Source organism: Rhinolophus sinicus, linkage group LG11 (genome assembly GCF_036562045.2).
Source record: "Rhinolophus sinicus isolate RSC01 linkage group LG11, ASM3656204v1, whole genome shotgun sequence".
NCBI lineage: Eukaryota > Metazoa > Chordata > Mammalia > Chiroptera > Rhinolophidae > Rhinolophus > Rhinolophus sinicus.
The window spans coordinates 518,866-539,365 of record NC_133760.1 but is presented as its reverse complement, the minus strand read 5'-3'; the positions used below and the strand labels follow the sequence as shown (position 1 = coordinate 539,365).

The following is a 20,500-nucleotide window of genomic DNA, read 5'->3' as shown; positions in this document are numbered from 1 at the left end:
CCACCCCATCCCCCGCAGGCAGAGACGTGTTTGAAATAAAGTTTATTGAAGTTTCTGTTGGTATTTACATATGATACACAGTAAATAACAGAGCCAGGCCCCCCCAACCCACCCTGCTCCCCACCCCCAAACCCCTCCCCCCAGCCTCGTTAAAAATCGCTGCGTAAAGACAGGTTAACTGCTGCGGTCCCCCCTCCCCCCTCCCACCTAAGATGCAAACTAAAAGCCCCCGTCCCTCCCCTGCCACCCTCCCCCCACCCCGGGGGCCTTCCTGGTTCCGTGTACAACACTGTGCTACCTTGCCTCTCTTCCCCTAATAAGGGGCGGTGGGCGAATTTCTGGGACCCCCCCAAATCTGTCCAAGGGGGAAAATGGACCCTTGAAAGAGGCCAGAGTTGGGGGTCTGAGATGGGAAGGGGGACTTCAATGAGGGGGAGTGCCAGAAAATGGAAGACTTCGAGGTTTAGGGGGTGTTGACCCCCGCTACTGCCTCTGCCTCCCTTGAGGAACCTCATGGGGGAAGAGGCGGGCACAGGTGTGGAAATGGCATGGAATTCCCTCAGCCTAGGGTCTCCATCCTTGTCCTGTGGTGTGCGGGGCTGGATGCACCCAGGGGCTTTGGATGAGTGAGTGGAGAGGAGGAAGGAGACAGAAGGAAGAGGAGGAAGAAAGAGAAGCTAAGGACAGCTGAGAAAGCAAGATCGGTTGGACAGCGCTCCCTGAAAGGCAAGTAACCTTCTGGCGGTCTAGAAGAGCCCAGCCGGTGAGAAAGAAGGGGGTCTCCAGGGAAGCAGAGAAGTGTAGGGGGGACCAGATGAACCAGACCCACAGCCTCCGGCCTCCACCCCACCCCGGAGCTGTGGACGGAGCAAGGAAGTCCCCCACTGCACCCAAGGACCCCAAGGTCCTGAGGTGAGACTGGGCCAGGAAAGAGAGAAGTCGGGCAGAGGGGAGAAGAGGATGGTTGGCATTCCTGGTGGCTGCCGGACCCTACTCTCCAGCCCAGCGCCCCTGCGGGAAGGGAGCAGATGGGAGGGCTCAGCAGAGGTGGGCGCCTAAACCGCCCGCTGGCTGCTGAGGCAGGTGCGCAGAGCTGGAAAACGCCGGAGGCAGGAATTGGCTGAGAGGGGCAGGGCCAGAGGAAACGGGCGGACCCTACGGAAAAGTGAGAGGAACCATCTGGAAGGAGGGTCCAATGAAGTGGACAGGCCAGGAAGGGGGAGGGGCTAGAGTGGCGGGGCGGGGCCACCGGGAAGGGCGGGGCTAAAGCCAGAGCAGCGTCCTCCAGGTGGGAGCGAGGAGTTCGGTGGAGGGAGGGGAGCTGCGTTTCAGGGGGACCCGTGAGGAGGGTGTGAAGGAGAAGGGGAGCTCCGAGTGGCGGGGCCTCAGCAGGGTGAGGTGGAGATGTGCAGATGGTCTGGATACTTGATGGCGGGAGGGTAGTTCTGCGTCATCTGAATGGAGACGTCGCTGGAGATGTCGGAGGGGCTGCGGCCGCGGCGCCACGCCTCCGGCTGCAGGAACTGGCCCGAGTAGTCGGAGCAGTCGCTGAGACGCGGGCGGTAGAAGGCTGGGTGCGGGCGATACATCTCCTCCTCGGCGTAGCGCTTGGTGAACAAGTACACGGACATCACGCCAGCCCCCTGTGGCAAGGCACGATCAGAGTCCCAGAAGCTGGCCCTGGGCTCCCTGTTACCCAAGGACCCAAGGTTCCGGGCCTCTAGCATCCTCTTTTCCCAGAAGCCAGGAATTAGGACCCCAGGTGTCCAGGCTCCCATCCTCTTCCTGACTCAGAACCCCCAAAATCCAGGCCCCCAGCCTCTTCTGAGGACTCCAGGAGTCTCAGTCCCCAGCTCCCTCCTCCCCCAGGATCCAGGGGTTAGGCCCTCAGCCACCACCTCCCTCTTAATCCAAAGTCTACACCCCCAGCCTCCTCTTCCTCCTGAACCCAGGAATCAGGCCCCCAGGTCCCTCCCCATTCAAAAAAAGAGTCTGGGGCCCACGGACATCACCTCTTTGAGTAGGAAGGAGGAAGCAGCGAAGGCAAAAGACCACCCGTAGCGATAGTGGAAATACTGCTCAGAGCTGCTGGGCCTGTTCATGACCTCGTCATTGATGCTGGAAATGTAAAGAACCAAGCCCACCACCAAGGAGAGGCCTGGGGGAGCAGAGGGGTGCCCTTGGTCCATTAGCAATGGACCCCTTGCCCCAGCCCAGGACTCTCCTCGCCTCACTGCTGTCCTCTCCCTTTCCCTCCCTGCTCTGGCCTGGACTAACTTCCATCTTTTGAAGCCTCTTGAATGTAGGCCTTGCCTGGGTTTGAGGATCCTACAGATGAATCAACCTCCTCCTTCCCCACCCCAAATTTGCATCCAGGTCACAATTGGGGAAGGCAAATCTGGACGTTGGTCAATAGTTATATATGGTGATATGTGCTGTAAGGGAATTAGGAGCACACAGAGCTCTGTGGGCCCAGAAGAGGCACCAAACCCACCTGGGGGAGCAGGGCGGGGGGCAGGAGGAGCCAAGGAAAGCTTCCTAGTAGAATGACTTTGCCCAAGTCCTATAGGATGAGGCCCAGGGAAGAATAAGAATACTCATTATTCCACTCTGGGCAGAGCGCAAAGGCTTGGAGGCCAAGCATGAGCGGATCCACCCATGTAGCTACAACATGGGCCATAGTCACAAGAAACGAGGCCAGAGACGGGGGCGGGCACATGACCATGATGAACCTCACATGCCAGGCTGAGGAGCTTGGCATTGATGCCAAAGGCACTAGGGAGCCATGGAAGGTCTGGAGCAAAGACAGGGCCAGAGTGGAGTGTTAGCAGATCCTTGGGGGGCTGGTTGGTTCTGGGAAGAGATTGGAGGGGAGACTCTAGAGTTGTATATTCCAAGAGGAGGAGGAGGAGGTCTGAGCTGAGGCTGCATGGATAACAATAGCAATAACATTAATTATAATACTAATAGTAGTAATAATAATAGCAACGGCTTATATAGGTCTTGTCCTGTGCCAGGCACCACTCTTAGTGTCATATATGTATTAACTCATTCAAACCTCACAACAACACTTTCAAGTAGTACCATTTTTAACTCCACTTACAGTTGAGGAAATAGAAGCACATAGGGAGGTGGAGAGGTGAGGTCTGGTTAGAGAATATATCAGAGGCAAATATCACTTCCTCAAGATGAACTTCCTTTTAAATAGTAGCCAAGCCAAGGGTGGCTTGAGGAGGTTACAAGGTTCCCTGTCCTAAAGTAAGCCATGCAATCCTTATCAGCATTTCCTTTCAGACTCCTACAAACAAACACTTGTGTGCTCATCACCCCCCAGAACAAATCTAAATTCTTTCTATTGCCTATAATCTGGTCAGCAAGCTTTGGTCCATGGGCTAAATCCAGCCCACCTCCAATTTTTGTATGGCCTACTAGCTAAGAATGGCTTCTACATAATTAAATGGTTGAAAAAAAAATCAAAAGAAGAATGATATTTTGTGGCATGTAAAAAGTGCATGAATTTCATTTGGCAGTTCCTCAAAGTCTTAAACATAGAATTACCAGATGAACCAGCGATTCCACTCCTAGGTGTCTACCCAAGAGAACTGGAACCATATGCTCACCCTAAAACTTGTGTACAAATGTTTGTAGCAGCATTATTCATAATAGCCAAAAAATGGAAACAGCCCAAATGTTTATCAACTGCATGGATAAACAAAATGTGGTATAGCCATATAAAGGAATATTATTCAGCCTAAAAAAGGAATGAAGTACTAATTTATGCTACCACATGGATGAATCTAGAAAATATGCTAAGTGAAAGAAGCCAGACACAAAAGACCACATATCGTATGGTTCCATTTACATGAAATGTCCAAAATAGGCAAATTCACAGAGGTAGAAAGTGGATTAGTGGTTGTCAGGAAATGGAGTGGAGGGGGAGAATATGACTGGCTATTAAAGGGTGTGAAGTTTCTTTTCAGGGTAATGAAAATGTTGTGGAACTGTGTAATGGAGATGGTTGCACAACCTTGTGAACACATTAAAATCCACAGAATTATATGAACTTTAGGTTATGTGAATTATAATATCTCAATTTTAAAAGTCTATGAATTTCAAATTTCAGGGTCCATAAATAAAGTTTTCTTGGGACACAGCCACAGCGCATTTGTTTACACATTGCCTGTGGCTGCAGCAGCAAAGCTGAGGAGTTGTGACAGAGACTGTATGGCCAGTGAAGCTGAAAATATTTATTGTCTGGATCTTTCAGAAAAACTTTCCTGACCTCCGGACTACAATGCCTATATGGTCTGGTGCCTGCCAGCTTCACCCCTGTTTGGCCTCTCCTTGCTCCCTCTTTAGACCATGAGAATTCCTACGCTCCCTTGAACACATCAAGGTCATTTCTGCCTCAGAGCCTTTGCACTCACTGTCCCCTCCACCTGGGATGCTCTTCCCCCTGATTTCTCCATGTCTTTCTCTGTCACTTCATTTAGATTTCTCCTCCCTTGTCACCTCCTTAGAAAGGCCTTCTATGATCTCCCTGTTTTAAAAAATTGTTCCTTCACTCAAAGTAAGAGGAATGCAGATGAAAACTATGAGGGGCTGCCATGTCTCATGCTTCAGATCGTTAAAAGTGAAAAAGCTTCACAACATTTTCTTCTGATGAGGCCAAGGGAACAGAAGCTCTTATATGTTGCTAGTGGGGATGCAAAATGGCACAACTGCTATGGATGGGAGTTTGGCCATATCTACCAAAACTACAATGTATTTATCCCTTAACCCAGGAATCCCACTCCAAGGACTCTATCCTGAAGATATCCACCCAATGACATGAAAGCTCATAGGCACAGGTTAACGCACTGCAGCATTATTCCTAATTGCAAAATATCAGAAACAACCTAGATGCCCTTACACAGCAGATTCATGAAATAATCTATAAAACATCATATAACAGAGTACTGAGCCTCTGTGGAATGAGAATGAGGACAAGCTCTGGGAACTGACAAGCAGCTCAATGATAGTCCAGACTTTATCACTAAGTGAAAAAAAAAAGTAATGCACAAAACAGTACATAGAATGCTACGTTGAAAGCAAAAAAGAAGGGTACATGAGAACACATATATGAATCTGTTTATTTTTGCAAAAGGAGACCTATAGGGAGGAAAACAAACAAATGAAGTTGATCACCTACAGGGGACAGGCGAGAACCTGAAGGAAGAGACGGAGAGGAAGAGGCACTGAGTCTGACCTTTGGACCTATGCTAATATTTCATATATTCAAAAGATAAAGTCAATAGGGATGGGGAAAAACTGAAATTGAATACAAACAAAAACAAATGAAGCTCACTTCATATCAAATGAATAGTACAACCACAGGAGGGGGTAAAGTAGTCATCTAAGGAACTTTTAGATACATTGTTTTGACTGTATATCTCAGTCTGAAGACAAAAAGATCTGCAAAGAAATCTTGAACCTTGACAGTGTTGTTGTTGTTGTTGTTGTTACTAACAGTGGTCTAGGGGTAACAGTTAAGAAGTTATTCTGTGTGGGTTGTAGGGTTGAGCAAATGTGTAAATATATCAATGTTTTGGGGAGCTAGGGTTCTCATTCTGAAAGAAGGAAGATACAGGTCAGAATGGGATAAGTCAGGGAAGAACCCTGTGGTGTTTAGGTGCAATATAAACTCCCGTTTCATAAATATATATAATTCCCCAACTTTATATCCTGAAAGATTCTAGAAGCAGTGACACCTCAGCAGCAATAAGCACATGTAGCACCCAGATTTTGGTCTCTAATACCATCCCCCACTAAATAAGGAACTAGGGCTCCCAGGAGACATAGCTAATTTGAAGTCTGGGGCAGGAGCATAAACGTGTACTCCTGCCACAAAGTAAGGAAAGAAGTGCTCAAAAAGTGAGGGGACATATCAAACAAGCAAACAGGAACTAGTTTGAAGGGGCTTTCTGATAGTCCAATTGGGGAAAATGCAAACATCAAAATGAATAACAAAAGTAACAGCACATAATACACTGAATTAAAAAAAATGTGAATCCATACTGACATATTTTTTAAATAAATAAATGATAAAAGAAGAGAGAAACATTTTCTTTACGTAGTTGGAAGACACCATCTTGCAACCCTAACAGTAACATAATGAGTCGGGCAAACCTCATTGTGAACACTAAATCGCTGAATGATGGAATCTCCCCACGGAATATCTGTTAATTACAAAGAGATTATTTAAAACAAAACAAAACCCAAAAAACACTTCCTTCATTGTACAGGAACCTGACTGATACCAATTTAACTAAGTGATGGCAGTTAACATCAGTCGTGGGGCAGACTGACCCCACGACCTCCCCATGTGAATGCACCACTGCTTCACGCGGAGCAGACTATTCCTGCTGAAAATGTGTAACCTGAATCCACTCCCGAGGAAACTGGGGCATTCTACAACACAGCCGGCCATGCTCTTCAAAAAGAGTCAACATGAAAGATAATTAAAGAAAAAGACAGAAAGGGCACAGGAGCTGTATGAAAGATGAAAGGAGACAAAAGAGACATGACAGGGAACACAAAGTGTGATGCTAGATTGGATCCCAAATCCGGCAGGGAAATGACTATAAAAGACAGTACTGGGACAACTGGTAAAATTGGGATATGGATTGTGTGTTGGCTATAGTACTGTATAAATACTAAACTTTCTGAATTTGATTATTGTGCTGTGGTTAAAAAAGGAAGCACGTTTATTCTTAGGAGATACTTGCTGAAGTCTTTAGAGGTGAAGTGTTTGCAACTTATGTTCAAGTGGTTTTATAGATAGGTAGATAGATAGATAGATGGATAGATGGATAGATGGATAGACGGAGAGACGGAGAGACGGAGAGACGGAGAGATGGAGAGATGGATGGAGAGATGGATAGATAGATGATAGATAGATAGATAGATAGATAGATAGATAGATAGATAGATATAGAGAGAGAGAGAGATGGAGAGATAGATGGAGAGATAGATGGATGGATGGATGGATGGATGGATGGATGGATGGATAGATAGATAGAGAAGATAGACAGATAACAGATAGGGAAAGGCAAATGTGGCAAAATGGGGGTGGCCAGACGGCTCAGTTGGTTAGAGAGCGAGCTCTTTTCTTTTTAATTGGGGAATACTGGGGAATAGTGTGTTTCTCCAGGACCCATCAGCTCCAAGTCATTCTTTCCATCTAGTTGCAGGAGGCACAGCCCACTATCCCATGCGGGAATTGAACTGGCAACCTAGTTGAGAGCTCACGCTCTAAACAACTGAGTCATCCCACAGCCCTAGAGCGAAAGCTCTTAACAGAGTTGTCGGTAAGATTCCCACTTGGGCCAGTGAGCGTGCCCCCTGCAACTAGATTGAAGGACAATGACTTGACTTGGAGCTGAGGGGTCCTGGAAAAACACACTGTTCCCCAATATTCCCCAATTAAAAAAAAAAGCACATGAAGAAATTAAAGTACTACATTATAAATGTTATTTTAAAAAATTGGTCTAGGTGAAGGGTATATGGGTCCATTGTACTATTTTTATAACTTTCCTGTAGTTTTAATTTTTTTCCAAAAAAATAATAAAATAGGTATCCCCAAACAGGATTTTCCCCCAAGGTGCCAAACAAAGTGTGCAGCTACTTATTCATTATAAAGAGAAAAATGTCCCTTTTCAATGGAGAGCTCTTATGACCACCACCTTTACCAAGGGTTCAAACTATACCATTCATGGTGGAACAACCTGACATGATTCGCTACCTGAGGTAAAGATAGAGAGAACACATACCACCTCTGAATCTTCTTGCCAAACATGTTCAACCTGAATCTAATCAAGCCAGGCTTCTAGTTTAGACATACATCCAGGTTACATAAAATACAAGGAAAGAGGAACAAATTAAATGATGCCACTAGGAAACAATCACATAAATCCAGGGTGTGAGATAGTCTACAAAAGGACAATGATAAGGGTCAAGCTGATAACACCTGAAGCAGTTGTCATTCTTAACATCTCAAAGAGAGATAACCAGACATTGTTTTGACTCCGATGTAATGCAGTCAGGTGTAAACAGCACCACCTATCTATAAAAGATTTTGGGGGGAAAAAAAATCAAACCTGGACCACATCAACAACAGGTTTACAGGAAAACACAGTGATGGATGGACATAGTAAACCACAACACAGGAACGCAATTGGAAAAATCTACAGCGTGGGAATTCCATAAGACAAATGACCAAATTTCTTCAACAAATAAATGGCAAGGAAAAAATAGGAGAGAGACTGTTATAAACTAAAAGAGGCTTTGGAGATGTATCAACTAATTGCACAAGTGGAATTTAGATCCTGACTTGCAATAAACTAACTGTAAAAAAAGAACTTAGGAGATAAGTGGGGAAATTGAACACTTATTAGATATTAAATCACATTAAGCAGCTAGTCTTGTTTGGGCGTGACAATGGCGTTGCGTTGTTACATATGAGTAATAAAGTACTTATTTCTCAGAAATATACTGAAATGTTTGTAGAGAAGATGACTTAATGTGTGAGAATGGCTTTAAAATAATGTAGTGAAGTGCAGAAGGGAGATATGGCAGTATGGCTAAAAAAAGATTCACCATATGTTGATAATTGTTGAAACTCAGTGAAGGATACATGGCATTTCATTATACTATTCTTTCTATATTTTTATAATGAAATACATTTTAAAAGTCAGCATTGTAAATAACATAGTGGAGGAACTAGTCTAGACTAAAAGAGACATTAACTAAATACTATGCATGAACCTAGATGGAATCCTGGTTCTGGGGGAAAGCTATAAAAGACATTCTTGAAACCACTAGAACAGTTTGAAAATGGAATAAATTATATTATGGAATTCTTGTAAAATGTCTAGGTGCTTTAATGATGTTGTAGTTATGTAGACGAATGCCCTACTCTCAAAAGAGGCATACTAAAATGGTTAGAGATGAACAATCATGATGCCTGGAACTTACTTTCAAATGGTAAAACCAAAAAAAAAAAAAAAGTGTGTGTGTGGCAGGGGGATGAAAAAAGGGTGTGGGGGAGAGAATATGGCAAAACATTAGCAAAATGAAGGATACAGTGGATCTAGGTGGAAGAAGGTACACCAGTGATCACTGTACTACTCTATAGATTTCAGTCTTCGTTAAAAACTTGGAGTGACTGAGATGAGATTAACATGAACCCCCATCACTCTCCTTCCCCTGAACCTGCTTTATTTTTCTTTGTAGCACTTATCAACTGACAGTATATTTTCCATCCATTTGTAATTTCTTTGTGACATATCTCCCCCACCCCCACTAGGAGGCTTGGAATTCGTCTCTCTTATTCCCAATTGCATCTAGCACAAGATCCAGCACATAATAAATACTAGTCTAATGGATGAATATATTTGCTTCTCAACTGGAACTTCCAGAAAAGCTCATGGTTGCTCTCCCCTTTTTAATCCACTCTACATCCCACCATTCCTGTGTCTCCTCTAAGAACTGAACTTTTCTTGCTCTGAACTTTCACAGTGTTTTCAACTTGTAGTATTTCTTAATTTTTACATTTAAGAAGAGGATGCCCATGATGTGTTGATGGTGGAAAGTCGTCTGAGATAGATCTTGACAGATGAGCATGTTTATAGGAAAGGAATACCGAAGGAAGCCCAGAGACCACATTTACTCGGATATTCTAGTCAAATGCAGGGGCGGGGGGGGGGTCATCTCGATTCCTCTCTCTCATTTACCAAGAATGCTCAGTCATCAAGTCATGTCCATTTTATTTCCTGAATCTCATAAATCTAAACCCCTTTTGCATCCCCAAGTCCTCTGACCCAGCTAAGGCTAATTCTCTATGTCTGCACCACTGCTCCCCAATCTTTATCTACCTGTTTTAGAAACTGGCTATTTCTAAAACCCACACTGAATTCTATCCTTCTCTTTGCAAAAGTCTTCCTTGGCTCCCTACTGTCCACAGAAGAAGATATTCATTCCACAGCCTAACATTCCAGGCTCTTTATGATGTGATCCCTGATAATCATGCCTGCCTCACCTTCAGTCCCTTGTTCCACATTATAGTTCTAAATACCACACTCCATAAGGAGAGTCAGGAGCGGGGGTTCATAAGACAACAAATATTTCCAAAGAGAAAGGTTTTTTTTGTTGTTGTTGTTTTGCTTTTAGTAATTGAAAATTAAGTTAAAACAATGTCAAAAGGTTAAATTATTCTTGTCATTCTTTCTCCTTTTTGGCCATTTTATAGTGTCTCTGGTTCTCCAAAAATAACCCATTTCCCTCTTTTTTCCCCTTCCCTCTTTTTCTACGTCCCTTCCCCCTTCCTTTCTCTGTAACCCAACTCTCTTTCTCCCCTCTCCACTACACCAGCTTCGGAATTCTTAGAGCGCAGTAGGCAAGAATCACCTACACTCCAAGTCGAATAGAAACACTCCGGCTTTAGAATAGCGTTTCAGGACCGCGGAGAGCTGCGCGCGAGTCCACCTCAGTCTTAAGTGCTTTCTAAGGTCTTAACACATGCTGTGAATACCATCTACATACAAAGCACTTCTCTTTCTTCACTTGAAAAATTCCCCCTCGCCCTTTCAGCATCATCAGCTTGGATGTCATTTCTTGGAATCCTGGTCACTCCAACCGTCCTCACCCCCTCACTGTGTCAGATTAAGACATGCCCCCTTTTCCCAGCATTCCCTGAGCTGTCTTTATCATTCACCTGTTATACAAATATTTCAATATGCATTTGAACCAGCAATTCATCCAGGCTCGGCAGATACAAACGGGAGCCTATTTGTAAAGGTCCATTACTTTTAGAGTTTACATTCTGGTATGATGGGACAGAAAAACAAATATGACTGACAATAGCAATAAGTGCTACGAAACAAATAAAACAGGGAATGGGAGAGTAGAGTGGGTGCAAGGCAACATTAGGTATTGTCAGAGAAAGAAACTCTGGAGAGGGAAAGATGGAGCCCTTTGAGAATCAGGGGGAAGAGACTTCTGAGAATGGAGGGCTAGTGAGTGTAAAAGTCCTCAGATGGGGCTGAGGTTTACATTTTCAAAGGATAGCAGGAGGCCAGTGTAGCTGAAGTTATAAGCAAGGGAAAGCATGTCAGTGGGTTAGGAAATGAGGTCACAGATCTGAGCAGTAGTCAAATCATGGAAAACCTACAGGCCAGCATGAAGAGTTTGGACATATTCTAAGTGCAATGGGAATTCACCAAAGCACTGAAGGGATTTAAGAGGTGTGTGACAAGCTTTGATGGACATGTTGGGGGCTGTTTTGTGACTGACTGCATGTGAGCCTCATTTAGGAATCACCTGTGTCTCCAGTGCCCAACACAGGACCTAGCATTTTGGATGTCTCTGTAAATGTTTAATGAGTGAGTAAATGAGCAGATGCATAGAATGTGTATTTGAGGATCAGGGGTTAATATGGGTCATGTTGGAAAGCATGCTTCTTATGACCTGGAAGAAAATCAGTGTCACTCCAGGCTCCCCACCCTGTCTCTCACTAACCATACCCAATCAGTCATCTGGTTTTATTGATTCTTCTGTCAATATCCTTCTCTCTCAAAGCCATCCAGTCACCTTTATCCTGACAGCTCCAGCCCCAGTTCAAACCTTATCTGCTCTTGCTTGGACCATTGTATAAGCCTCCTCTTCGGTTTGCCATTTCCCTCCAGTCCATCCCCAACATAGGTCCCTGAGGGATGTTTACCACCCAGTGTGACCTTTTCCTTCCCCTGCCCCAACCCATCCACTGCTTTCTCCAGAACTGTATGCCAACTCCACCATTTCCCAGACCTCGGGCACCTGCTGTCTTTCTCTCTAAGTCTTAGTTTCCTCATTGGGAACTTGAGGTGGCTGGAGAGGTCACTCCATTCCAAGATCTAAGATATTGGTACTATTTCCATCCTTTCCTCTCCTTTTAAATCTTTTTTTCATTTTTATGATTTTTACTTGTGATGGGGCAGTGTAGTGCCATGGTGAAAGCCTGGGTTGGAATCCTGCTTCCATGATGGAGCAACTTAACCTCTGGTGCTTCTGTTTTCTCCACTGGGAAATGAGAATAGTAATGGCATCTGCCTTACAACGTGAAGAAGAAGAAATAATTTAATTTGCCCAAGGCACTTAGAACTTCCCCAAACCATGTCACTCAACAAAGTGTTTACTATTATGGTTCTTGTTGTTGCCACTCCTATTCATGTACGCATGTATATACGTACTTAGAACTACCACGTGTTGAGCAGTTATGGTTACAGACCAGGCACTGGGTTCGCCCTTCACACCCATGACCTAAACCAGGCATCAGCAAACAACAATTTGTCCCACCATGCGTTTTTGTGCAGTTTGTGAGCTAAGCGTGGTTTTTACATTCTTAAATGGCAGGGAGAAAACCAAAAGAAGAATGTTCATGACCCAGGAAAATTAGGTTGATTTCAAATTTCAGGGGCCATAGCAATGTTATTGGAACACAGTGAGGTCTGCTGCTTCATTTTCAGTTGCTCTGGCACTACAACGCTACGGCTCACAAGCCTGACACATTTACTACCTAAAGTTTGCCAACACTTGACCAAGATTTGTTCTCTCAACAACTTCACAAAGGAAGGCTGTAGCACACACAATAAGTGGCAGAATTTGAACCCAGGTCTTTCCAGGTTCACAGCAGCATGTTCCATCAGTCACTACACCCCACAGCCTTGAAAGTACGCGACTGGACACCTTGGGATGGGGTACATAGGTCATAGTCTATGAAATAAACTCGAGGAAGGAGTTCAGGAAATGGGGATCAATCCTTCTCAAATTATTCTGTTGTTACATCAGAGGCCTGACTTCAGCCTTGACAATACCATTGATCCTCACCTTGACCTTGGGAAGTCAGATCCTGGTGCACTGGTATGAGCATGGGTTTTACAATGAGAAAACCCTCAATTCTAATCCCAGCTCTGCCATTGACTAGCTAAGTCACCTGTTCTGTTTCCACTTCTGTGAACCATAAACAATGGGATTTTCCTTGTAATGTCTTGGGTAGATTAAATAAAGTCTCCATGCTACCTATTCTAGCCCCACTTTCTCTCTCTCTAGGCCACCATTTTTCCATCTGAAAAATGATTAGACTCTTTGCTCTGACACTCTGGGATAGTGACATTCTACATGTCTTTTTTTAGCTCAGTGTCTGGCTCCACATGCCATGACTCAAGTTTGCATGGAGGTCTCACCCTGGTTTCCCTGGAAAAGGTCTCATCATTTCAGGTTGGAAGCACGAGGGAGGTTTAGCCTAGAGAAAGCTGGGTGAAGAGTGGGAGAACACTGGGCAGGGATATTCAAAGATTATCTTTGCAGAGCCACCTCAAAAAGGGGGAGCCAACTGGGGGCCCCAAGTGACAGAATGGAAATAAGATGTACAGCAGGGTTTGTTTATAAAATGTCAACTGGATTAAAAGGACTTGGATGGAGTTTAATTAAATTATGTTAAATTAATTTGAATTGAATTTAAGAATTGAGACAGAATGAATTGGGGTTAGTTGGACCAGATGTATTAGAGCTGAGGTGATCTGGACTGACCTGAGCTGAGCAGGTCTGAATTGGACTATACTGAGCTGCAATTTCGAAGAGGGGAACACCAGAAAGAACTCCACTCTGGAACTCACAACACTTGAGTCCCTGAGGAACCAGCTTATGCTGGTATCTTGGGCAACCCCCTGCACAATTCTGGGCCCCAGTACCCCCATTTTATCAAGTGAGTGCTAATAATAACTCCCAGGCAGAGATGTTATGAGGAGGGTGTGAGATCACTCAGGAAAAAGAGTCTAACAGCTCAAAAAAAAAAAAAAAAAAAAAGAACTATAAACACATATTGAACTCCAGTTAATGACATGCATAGTGAACTATTTAGGGTGAAGTGTACTGATGCCTCAACTCACTTTGAATTGCATAAAAATATGATAAATAACAATAAGATAGAGTGATGGATGGGTAGAAATATAGATAGATGACCAGACACAGGACAGAGCAAGTCTAGTAATATGGTATTAGTTGATTCTAAGTTGTGGGTACATGGGTATTGACTTCAAAATTCTTTTGCCTTTTCAGTTTGTTCGAAAAATTTTTAAGTAAAATGTTGCACAGGAAATAAAGAGACTTGTAATCTGTTAATTGCTGAAATATCAGCAGTGGTTAAAAATACAGCCTCTGGAAGCAAAATTCGTGAACCCCAGCTCTGCTCTCACCGGTTGTATGGCCCTGAGCAAATGACTTCATCTCTCCGAGTGGTTGTTTCCATATCTGTGAAATGGGTCTATTAATAGTGTTTACCTCACAGGGTTGTGAGTATCAGAACAGAGACTAATACCGAATTAGCACCCAATAAGCATTCGCTATGAATTGGTCCTCTCAACGAAGCTGTGAAATAGGAACTGCTATCTCCACCTCACAGAGGAGGAAAGTGGGTCTCAGAGAGGTGCCGCAACTCCTCTAGGATTACACAGCGAGGAAGTGGCGTTCTTAGTGGAAGAGGGACCACAGGTTCTTGGAACCAGAATAGTCCCGCAGACCCTAAGTTCTTTCCTTGAGCTCACCCGATAAGATGAAGAAGATGCCAGAAACGAAGGCCAGAATGGTCCTCTGTGGGCGGATGTGGCCGATGTTGCTGATGACGAAGGCGGTGAACACGAGGAAGAGGCTGACCATGGGGAAGGGAGTTGCTGTGCGCACTGTCTCTGGGGGAGGGGGAGGGAAGAAACGTGGGGAGGTGGTGAGGGAGGAGTCTTCAGGGGACACCTCCCCATTCCCCTGATGTCTCCATTTCCACCCTCACCCGCGCCCCCTTAGGTGGCTCCACCCCTTTCCAGACTCCTCCCCTTTGTGATATTTCCACTGCAGACTCCATCCCTTCACCCAGGCCACGCCTCCTTTGGTTTGACCCCATTTCCTGTTGGCTCCACCCACTGCCGGGCCTGCCCCTTCGATCTCACCCCTCCTCCTAACCCACTGACTCTGCCTTCTTTTTTTTCCCTTTTTTTAGTCACCAAAAAGGATTTATTCGAGAGAAGAAAGGGTTCATGCAAGCCACGTGCACCCACTCTGCCTTCTTTCCAGCCTGCATTCCTTCCCTTCTACCTCACCTCTTTCCTGGTCCTGCCCTTTCTCCCAGGACCTGCCCTGTGAACCTGGCCCCTTGTTGCCTACGCCCCCCACTTCCCCTCACTCAGAATATTCTCTGTGTTTTCCGTCACCAAGTTGATCTCCGGTTCAAGGAAATATTCCGAGGCCACGCAGCGACCCTTCTCCCGGCCTGGGGGATAAGAAGGCAGGGCTAAATGAGAGGCTCCTAAGCTCTGGAGAGCAAGTCCTGTGAGAGGACGCACATTTGAGAGACCCCGGGATGGGGATGTGAGGCTTAATCCAGGGGTTACCGTTTGTACTATTCTTAGGCGGTTGTGAATTGGGGTAGGCAGGAGGTTTGGAAGCTCCTCTTGCCAGCTGCCCTAGAGACCCATGGATAGAACAGGGCAGGGCTTGAACCCTGGGTCCCAAGTGATGAGGGGCTGTGAGCCCAGACTCCTGGATCCCTAAAAAGGATAAGGTCTGGGGGACGGGCAGGATTCCTACAAGGGGGCGTCTCTGTGGTCGCTGAGAGGCATGGATGCTTTATCCTGCCCATTCAGCACTGGAACTCTCCAGCGAAAAAGTTCTGAACCTACACTACTGCTTCTAAGAGGCGATTTCGTGGTTCTCCTGGGATTAGGGACCTGGAGACAGTGTCAGCACTGGGGCTCCTAGATCCTGGGAATAAAGAGCTAGAAATTGGGTCTCCAGGGAGAAATTTGATTCTCCAGGACAGAAAAAGGATCCTTTTCTGGATTTCTGGAACCCAAGGGATGGCACTACGAAAAAGTACTCTTGGGTTCCAGGCAAGGACCAGGACCATTGAGTGGAGGGCAATTGAGGTCTGTACCTGCGAAGAAGCAGACGCGCCAGAGGCCGGCGTGCAGCGCCATCTTGACCTCCGTGGTCTGGTTCTGCGGCAGCACCGTTCCCTCCTCCATGTACAGCCAGTAGTCAGTGCTGACCGCGATGCCCACCAGCAGCAGGCCGCACGCACCGAACACGCTGCTCAGCAGGGTCAGGGCGCGGCTGCTGCAGTGACTCATCCTCAGCGGCGGGGGGCGCCCTGCGGGGCCTGAGGGACCCGGAAGCTGCCCTGGAGAGGACTGATGGGATGGACTGGAGCCCCAATCCCATGCAGCCACCTGGGACAGTGAACCCAGGCCAGAAACACCAATCCCCAAACCCAAACCTCTCTAATTTGACCTCTGTGTCTTGACCTATGACCCCATCCCTGGATTTGAACCAGTGACACCAACTGTTGACCCTCAACCCAGGGATTGGCCTTCCCAAACTTAATACTTGTGCTCTGGCTCTGGATCCTGATCAGGGACACCACACCAGACCCCCAACTTCAGGGTAAGATTTCCAGCTATCACCTTCAGCCCAGAGTCAGAGATTGAACCTTGACTCCAACTATGTGTCCAGATCTGGGTATCACAAATTATGACTCTGATTAGAAACTCAATTTCCAGATTCTCAACCCCAGGACCAGGCCCTCCAACCCTAACCTCATGTCCTGACCCGAGACCTTAACAGCAGAACACTGGACTGCATCAGAATCCCTAACCCTGAGCCTGGGCCCATGACTCGGAAGCTATTACACTGATCAGGCACTCCAACACTAAGACCAGGCACACATCTCCAACCCTGACTCTGTACCCTGATCCAAGCCACCAACCTTGAATACCTGACTCCAACAAGGGCCTGTGACCTCAACTCTGAGCCGGGAACTAGGTCCCTGGACTTTGAGTGTTGTACCTTCAACACTGGATGCTGAGCAACGTGACCCGTGTAAAAACCCTAACCCAGGCCACACAGTCCTGACTCCACACCCTGACCTTATACCCTGACCCCTTTCCTTTGGACTCTGTCTCTGAAAGCAACCAGAAATCCCCCAAGTGGGTCACTAACCAAAGACTTTAACCCCCCTTGACCTCAGGCCTACCAAAGACCTTGAGCAGAGACCCCCACCTAAGTTTAAACCCTTAGAATCTTATCTTGATCCTTAACACCCAATTGTAACACCAACACCGTAACCCATCAATGTGGGTTAACTCTGATCCTGTGCCTTGACCTCAATTTGGTATCCCCAATCAGAGATCGTGGCCCATGACCCAGATCCAAGATTCCAGGACCCTAATTCTCCCCCACCCCAGATCCAGGCAGGCCCCTGAATCTGGGACCCTGGAACTCCATCCCAAGCTGCTGGATCCCAGAACATTGGGACCCAGAGACCTTGAGCCAGGATTTTGAATAGAGGCTCCAGAATGTCAAAACAATGATTTGGAGACTCCACCAACTCAGCACCCTAACCACAGCACTCCAGCCAAATAAGTGACCCTCCTTCAAACTAAGGATAAGTGCTCTAAACTCTAAAACCCTAATCAGGAAATTTAGGATCCCATCCCCTTCATCCCCCATCACAAGATTCCCCAATTCCCCACCAGAGATTCCCATGCTAGGACTTTCAATGACACACCCTCTTTAGCATCCAAACTGGAACCCTGATCCCTATCACGCTGGATCCTTCAAACAGTTCACAGCTGGGGCTTCCAAATTCAAACCAGGAATCTGGAGATCTCAACTGGGGTGTTCCTCATCCCTTATCCACCACCCTTCTCCTCCATCACAAATTTTTCCCTAAACTACACAATCCCACGATTTGGGTGACTCAACATGGGATTCCCATCCTATCTCAACGAAAGGCCTCTACAGCCCTGAGTACCAGACTCCCCATCATCCTTTTAACTATGAAGGTTAAGACATGTAAGCACTCTCAACAATGCAGCCATGACTTGAGACCCCACTTTTTTAAACCAGAATGTTGGTAGCCTTGAAACACTGCTTTACCCTATAAGGACAATAAGGAGTCTGAGACAACTTTCACTACTAACCCCAATACAGCATCCAGTGCCCCCGACCCCCCCCCCACCCCCCTCCCCCAGCCTCCTGGGGGACTCAGGGATCTGAGTCTGGCAGAGCTCAGACCAGCTTTTCCTCCCATCCCCCATCCCATGTCTCCAGGGCTTGACCGCCAGCTGCCTGCTCCTCTTCCAGTCAGCTCAGCTCAGAAATAAGCATCAGACACCCTGTTACCCTTGCTGCCTCAGTCTCAGGTAGCTGACCTCAGCTCCCCCTCCCCCCCATTGGCTCCCTGGACTCCGGGCTGGGACCTGCTCCATTGTCACCCATATCTCTTCCCCTTTGGGAGCCCCTTCCTTTCTTGCTCTGATTCCTCCTCAGTCTAAATGACCTGCCCAGATCTCTATATTCTCCAGCCTCCAGCGTTTATCCTTTGGGACCCTCCCCCCAGGCCTGGAATCTCCTTCTTATCCTTCACTTCCCCATCCTCTCCTGGATTCAGGCATTCGGATCTCCGTCGTACCCTTCGCCAAGTCCCACGTCCAAACTCCATGTCCCTTCAGTCTCTGGAGAGATGTACCCCCCTTTCCGGGGACTCCTTCTCAGACTCACATCCTGCTCTTAGCGGGCCAAGCGCCTCCCTCCCCCAGGACCGCTTCCCTCAAGGACCTGGCCTGTACCTTTCCCAGGCCCCACGGTATCTAAGACTCGGACATGAACAGTATAGTTGCCCCACTCCGGACCCTGGGACCCAGTCCTTCGAATTCTATAGGCCGAAATGTCCCTCCATCCCCCATTGCCTCCCGAACTCGGGCGTCCTGACCGTCAGAATGCCACTCCCCGGAGCCACTCAGGCCCCTTTTAGCCCCAATGTCCGGCCCTCGGCCACCTCAAGGGGAACCCCCACCTCCTTCCAGGACCCTCCCCTCGTGCTCACCTCGCTCAGGGCTGGGCGGACGCTCCGGGCCGCGGGCCCCGCAGCCGCATGACCGGCCCCGCGGCTTCCCCCGGCCGCTGCCGCCGCCACCGGGGTCGCCGGTGCCCGCGCCCCCCGCCGCCGCCCCGGAGCCCGGCGTCCCGGCCCCCTCCCGACCTCCCACCCCCCACCCCCCGCGCCCGCGGCCTCACTCGGCGGACGACGCCGGGAGCTGGGACCGGCGGCCGCTCATTGGCTGCCACGGAGGAGGGGAGGGGCGGGGAGGGAGAGGGAAGGATGCAGGGAGGGAGGGAGATGGGCCTTGAGAATGGGGGAGGCAGGGAGGGAGAGAATAGAAACAGAGCACAGCGCCGAGAGGTGCAGGGGCACACAGAGACCCGGTGAGAGAGAGGAGATCTAGTCACACCCAGACCTCGAGGCTGAGAAATCCTGAGACTCTCAGGTCTGGAGATCGGAGGAGAGACACAGAGATGGCTTAAAAGAGACAGAGAGAGAAAAGGAGAGACAGAGATTGCGTCCCAGACCCCCGCTGTCCCCAGGCTCAGAGATTCTGAGGCACTGGAAGTGGAGAGGTCAGAGAGTCAGAAATAGAAGGAGACAGGAGGAAGGAGACAGGAGACGCTCAGAGGCCTTGGTCTGAGAGATCCTGAGACCCAGACCGAGAGAGAGAGAGAGAGAGAGAGAGAGAGAGAGAGAGAGAGAGAGAGAGAGAGAGAGAGAGACCCTGAGAAGGAGAGACAGCAGGGGCAATCCTGGGGGTCCCCTGTTGGAGGACTAGGGCTCTAGCCAGGCCTGGGGCGGAGCCTGGTGTCTGGGAGGCTGGAGAAGGCAGGAGGGGGCGTCCCGGGCCGGGGTCCCCAGAGCGGCAGGCGGGCGCAGAGCTGAGCCGGGTCCTGCAGCGGCCGCGGAGCCGGGAGCCGGGCCAGCCGCCACCCCCCCACCCCTACCCCGCCGTGATGTCAGCGGGGCCACTCTTAAAGGGGCAGGCCCGCGCGCCGAGGGTCGGAACGGGGTCTGGGGGCAGCGGGCACTGAATGGGGGTACTTCTTTGGTACTGGGGAAGACAGGGAGAGCGCCAGCATTCAACTGGACCGAGTCCCGGAAACCCAAGAGGGACAAAGAGACGCCGGGCGCCCCGAGGGAGCCTGTGAAGCTTTGGGGCTCAATCCCTCCAAACACACAGACAGAGGCACAACATTGGACCAGCCTGCCCCCCTCCAGGGACTACACTTCCCATCAGCCCTGGAGATGAGGGGCCGCACTTGGGGGGAAGGGTCCGTCGCGGTGTCTGCTGGGATGTGTAGTCTATTTGCACTGTCTCTCCACTCCCCCGCACTCGCATGTGGGTCAGGGAAGGAGGCCCGGAAGACACGTCTGCCTGCTGCCTCGTCGCTAATCCTTAAGCTCATGGTTCTGGTGTTTAGGTTTCTCTGTCCAGTAGTGTCCCTCTGATCAAGTCTCCAGGTCTCTCAGTGGGAGGCTTGACTTTCATCTCCCTTCTCAGGATTTCCCAGTGTCTGGGTCTCTGTTATCTGTGAGCTTGTTTGTTGC

The 20,500-nt window shown here is 48.0% G+C and overlaps 1 protein-coding gene across 1 annotated transcript; it reads right to left on the bottom strand.

Annotated features, from left to right (window-relative positions):
* Positions 1-1,231: 1,231 nt before the first annotated feature.
* On the bottom strand, positions 1,232-19,105 carry CACNG7 (calcium voltage-gated channel auxiliary subunit gamma 7). Its single transcript, XM_019715924.2, has 6 exons — positions 18,950-19,105; positions 15,998-16,222; positions 15,248-15,334; positions 14,619-14,759; positions 2,013-2,158; positions 1,232-1,643 (listed from the first exon to the last, which is right to left on the bottom strand). Exons 2-6 carry the CDS (start codon positions 16,191-16,193, stop codon positions 1,386-1,388), a joined length of 828 nt encoding a protein of 275 aa, XP_019571483.1. The 5' UTR covers positions 16,194-16,222; positions 18,950-19,105; the 3' UTR covers positions 1,232-1,385.
* Positions 19,106-20,500: the final 1,395 nt, after the last annotated feature.

Excerpts from the sequence above, each read along its gene's own strand:
- CACNG7 (XM_019715924.2), bottom strand. The coding sequence starts at position 16,193 with ATGAGTCACTGCAGCAGCCGCGCCCTGACCCTGCTGAGCAGCGTGTTC. Across the intron at positions 14,760-15,247 it reads AAACACAGAGAATATTCTGA|AGACAGTGCGCACAGCAACT; the intron begins GTGAGGGGAAGT and ends CCCCTCCCCCAG. Across the intron at positions 2,159-14,618 it reads CATCTTCTTCATCTTATCGG|GCCTCTCCTTGGTGGTGGGC; the intron begins GTGAGCTCAAGG and ends CTGCTCCCCCAG.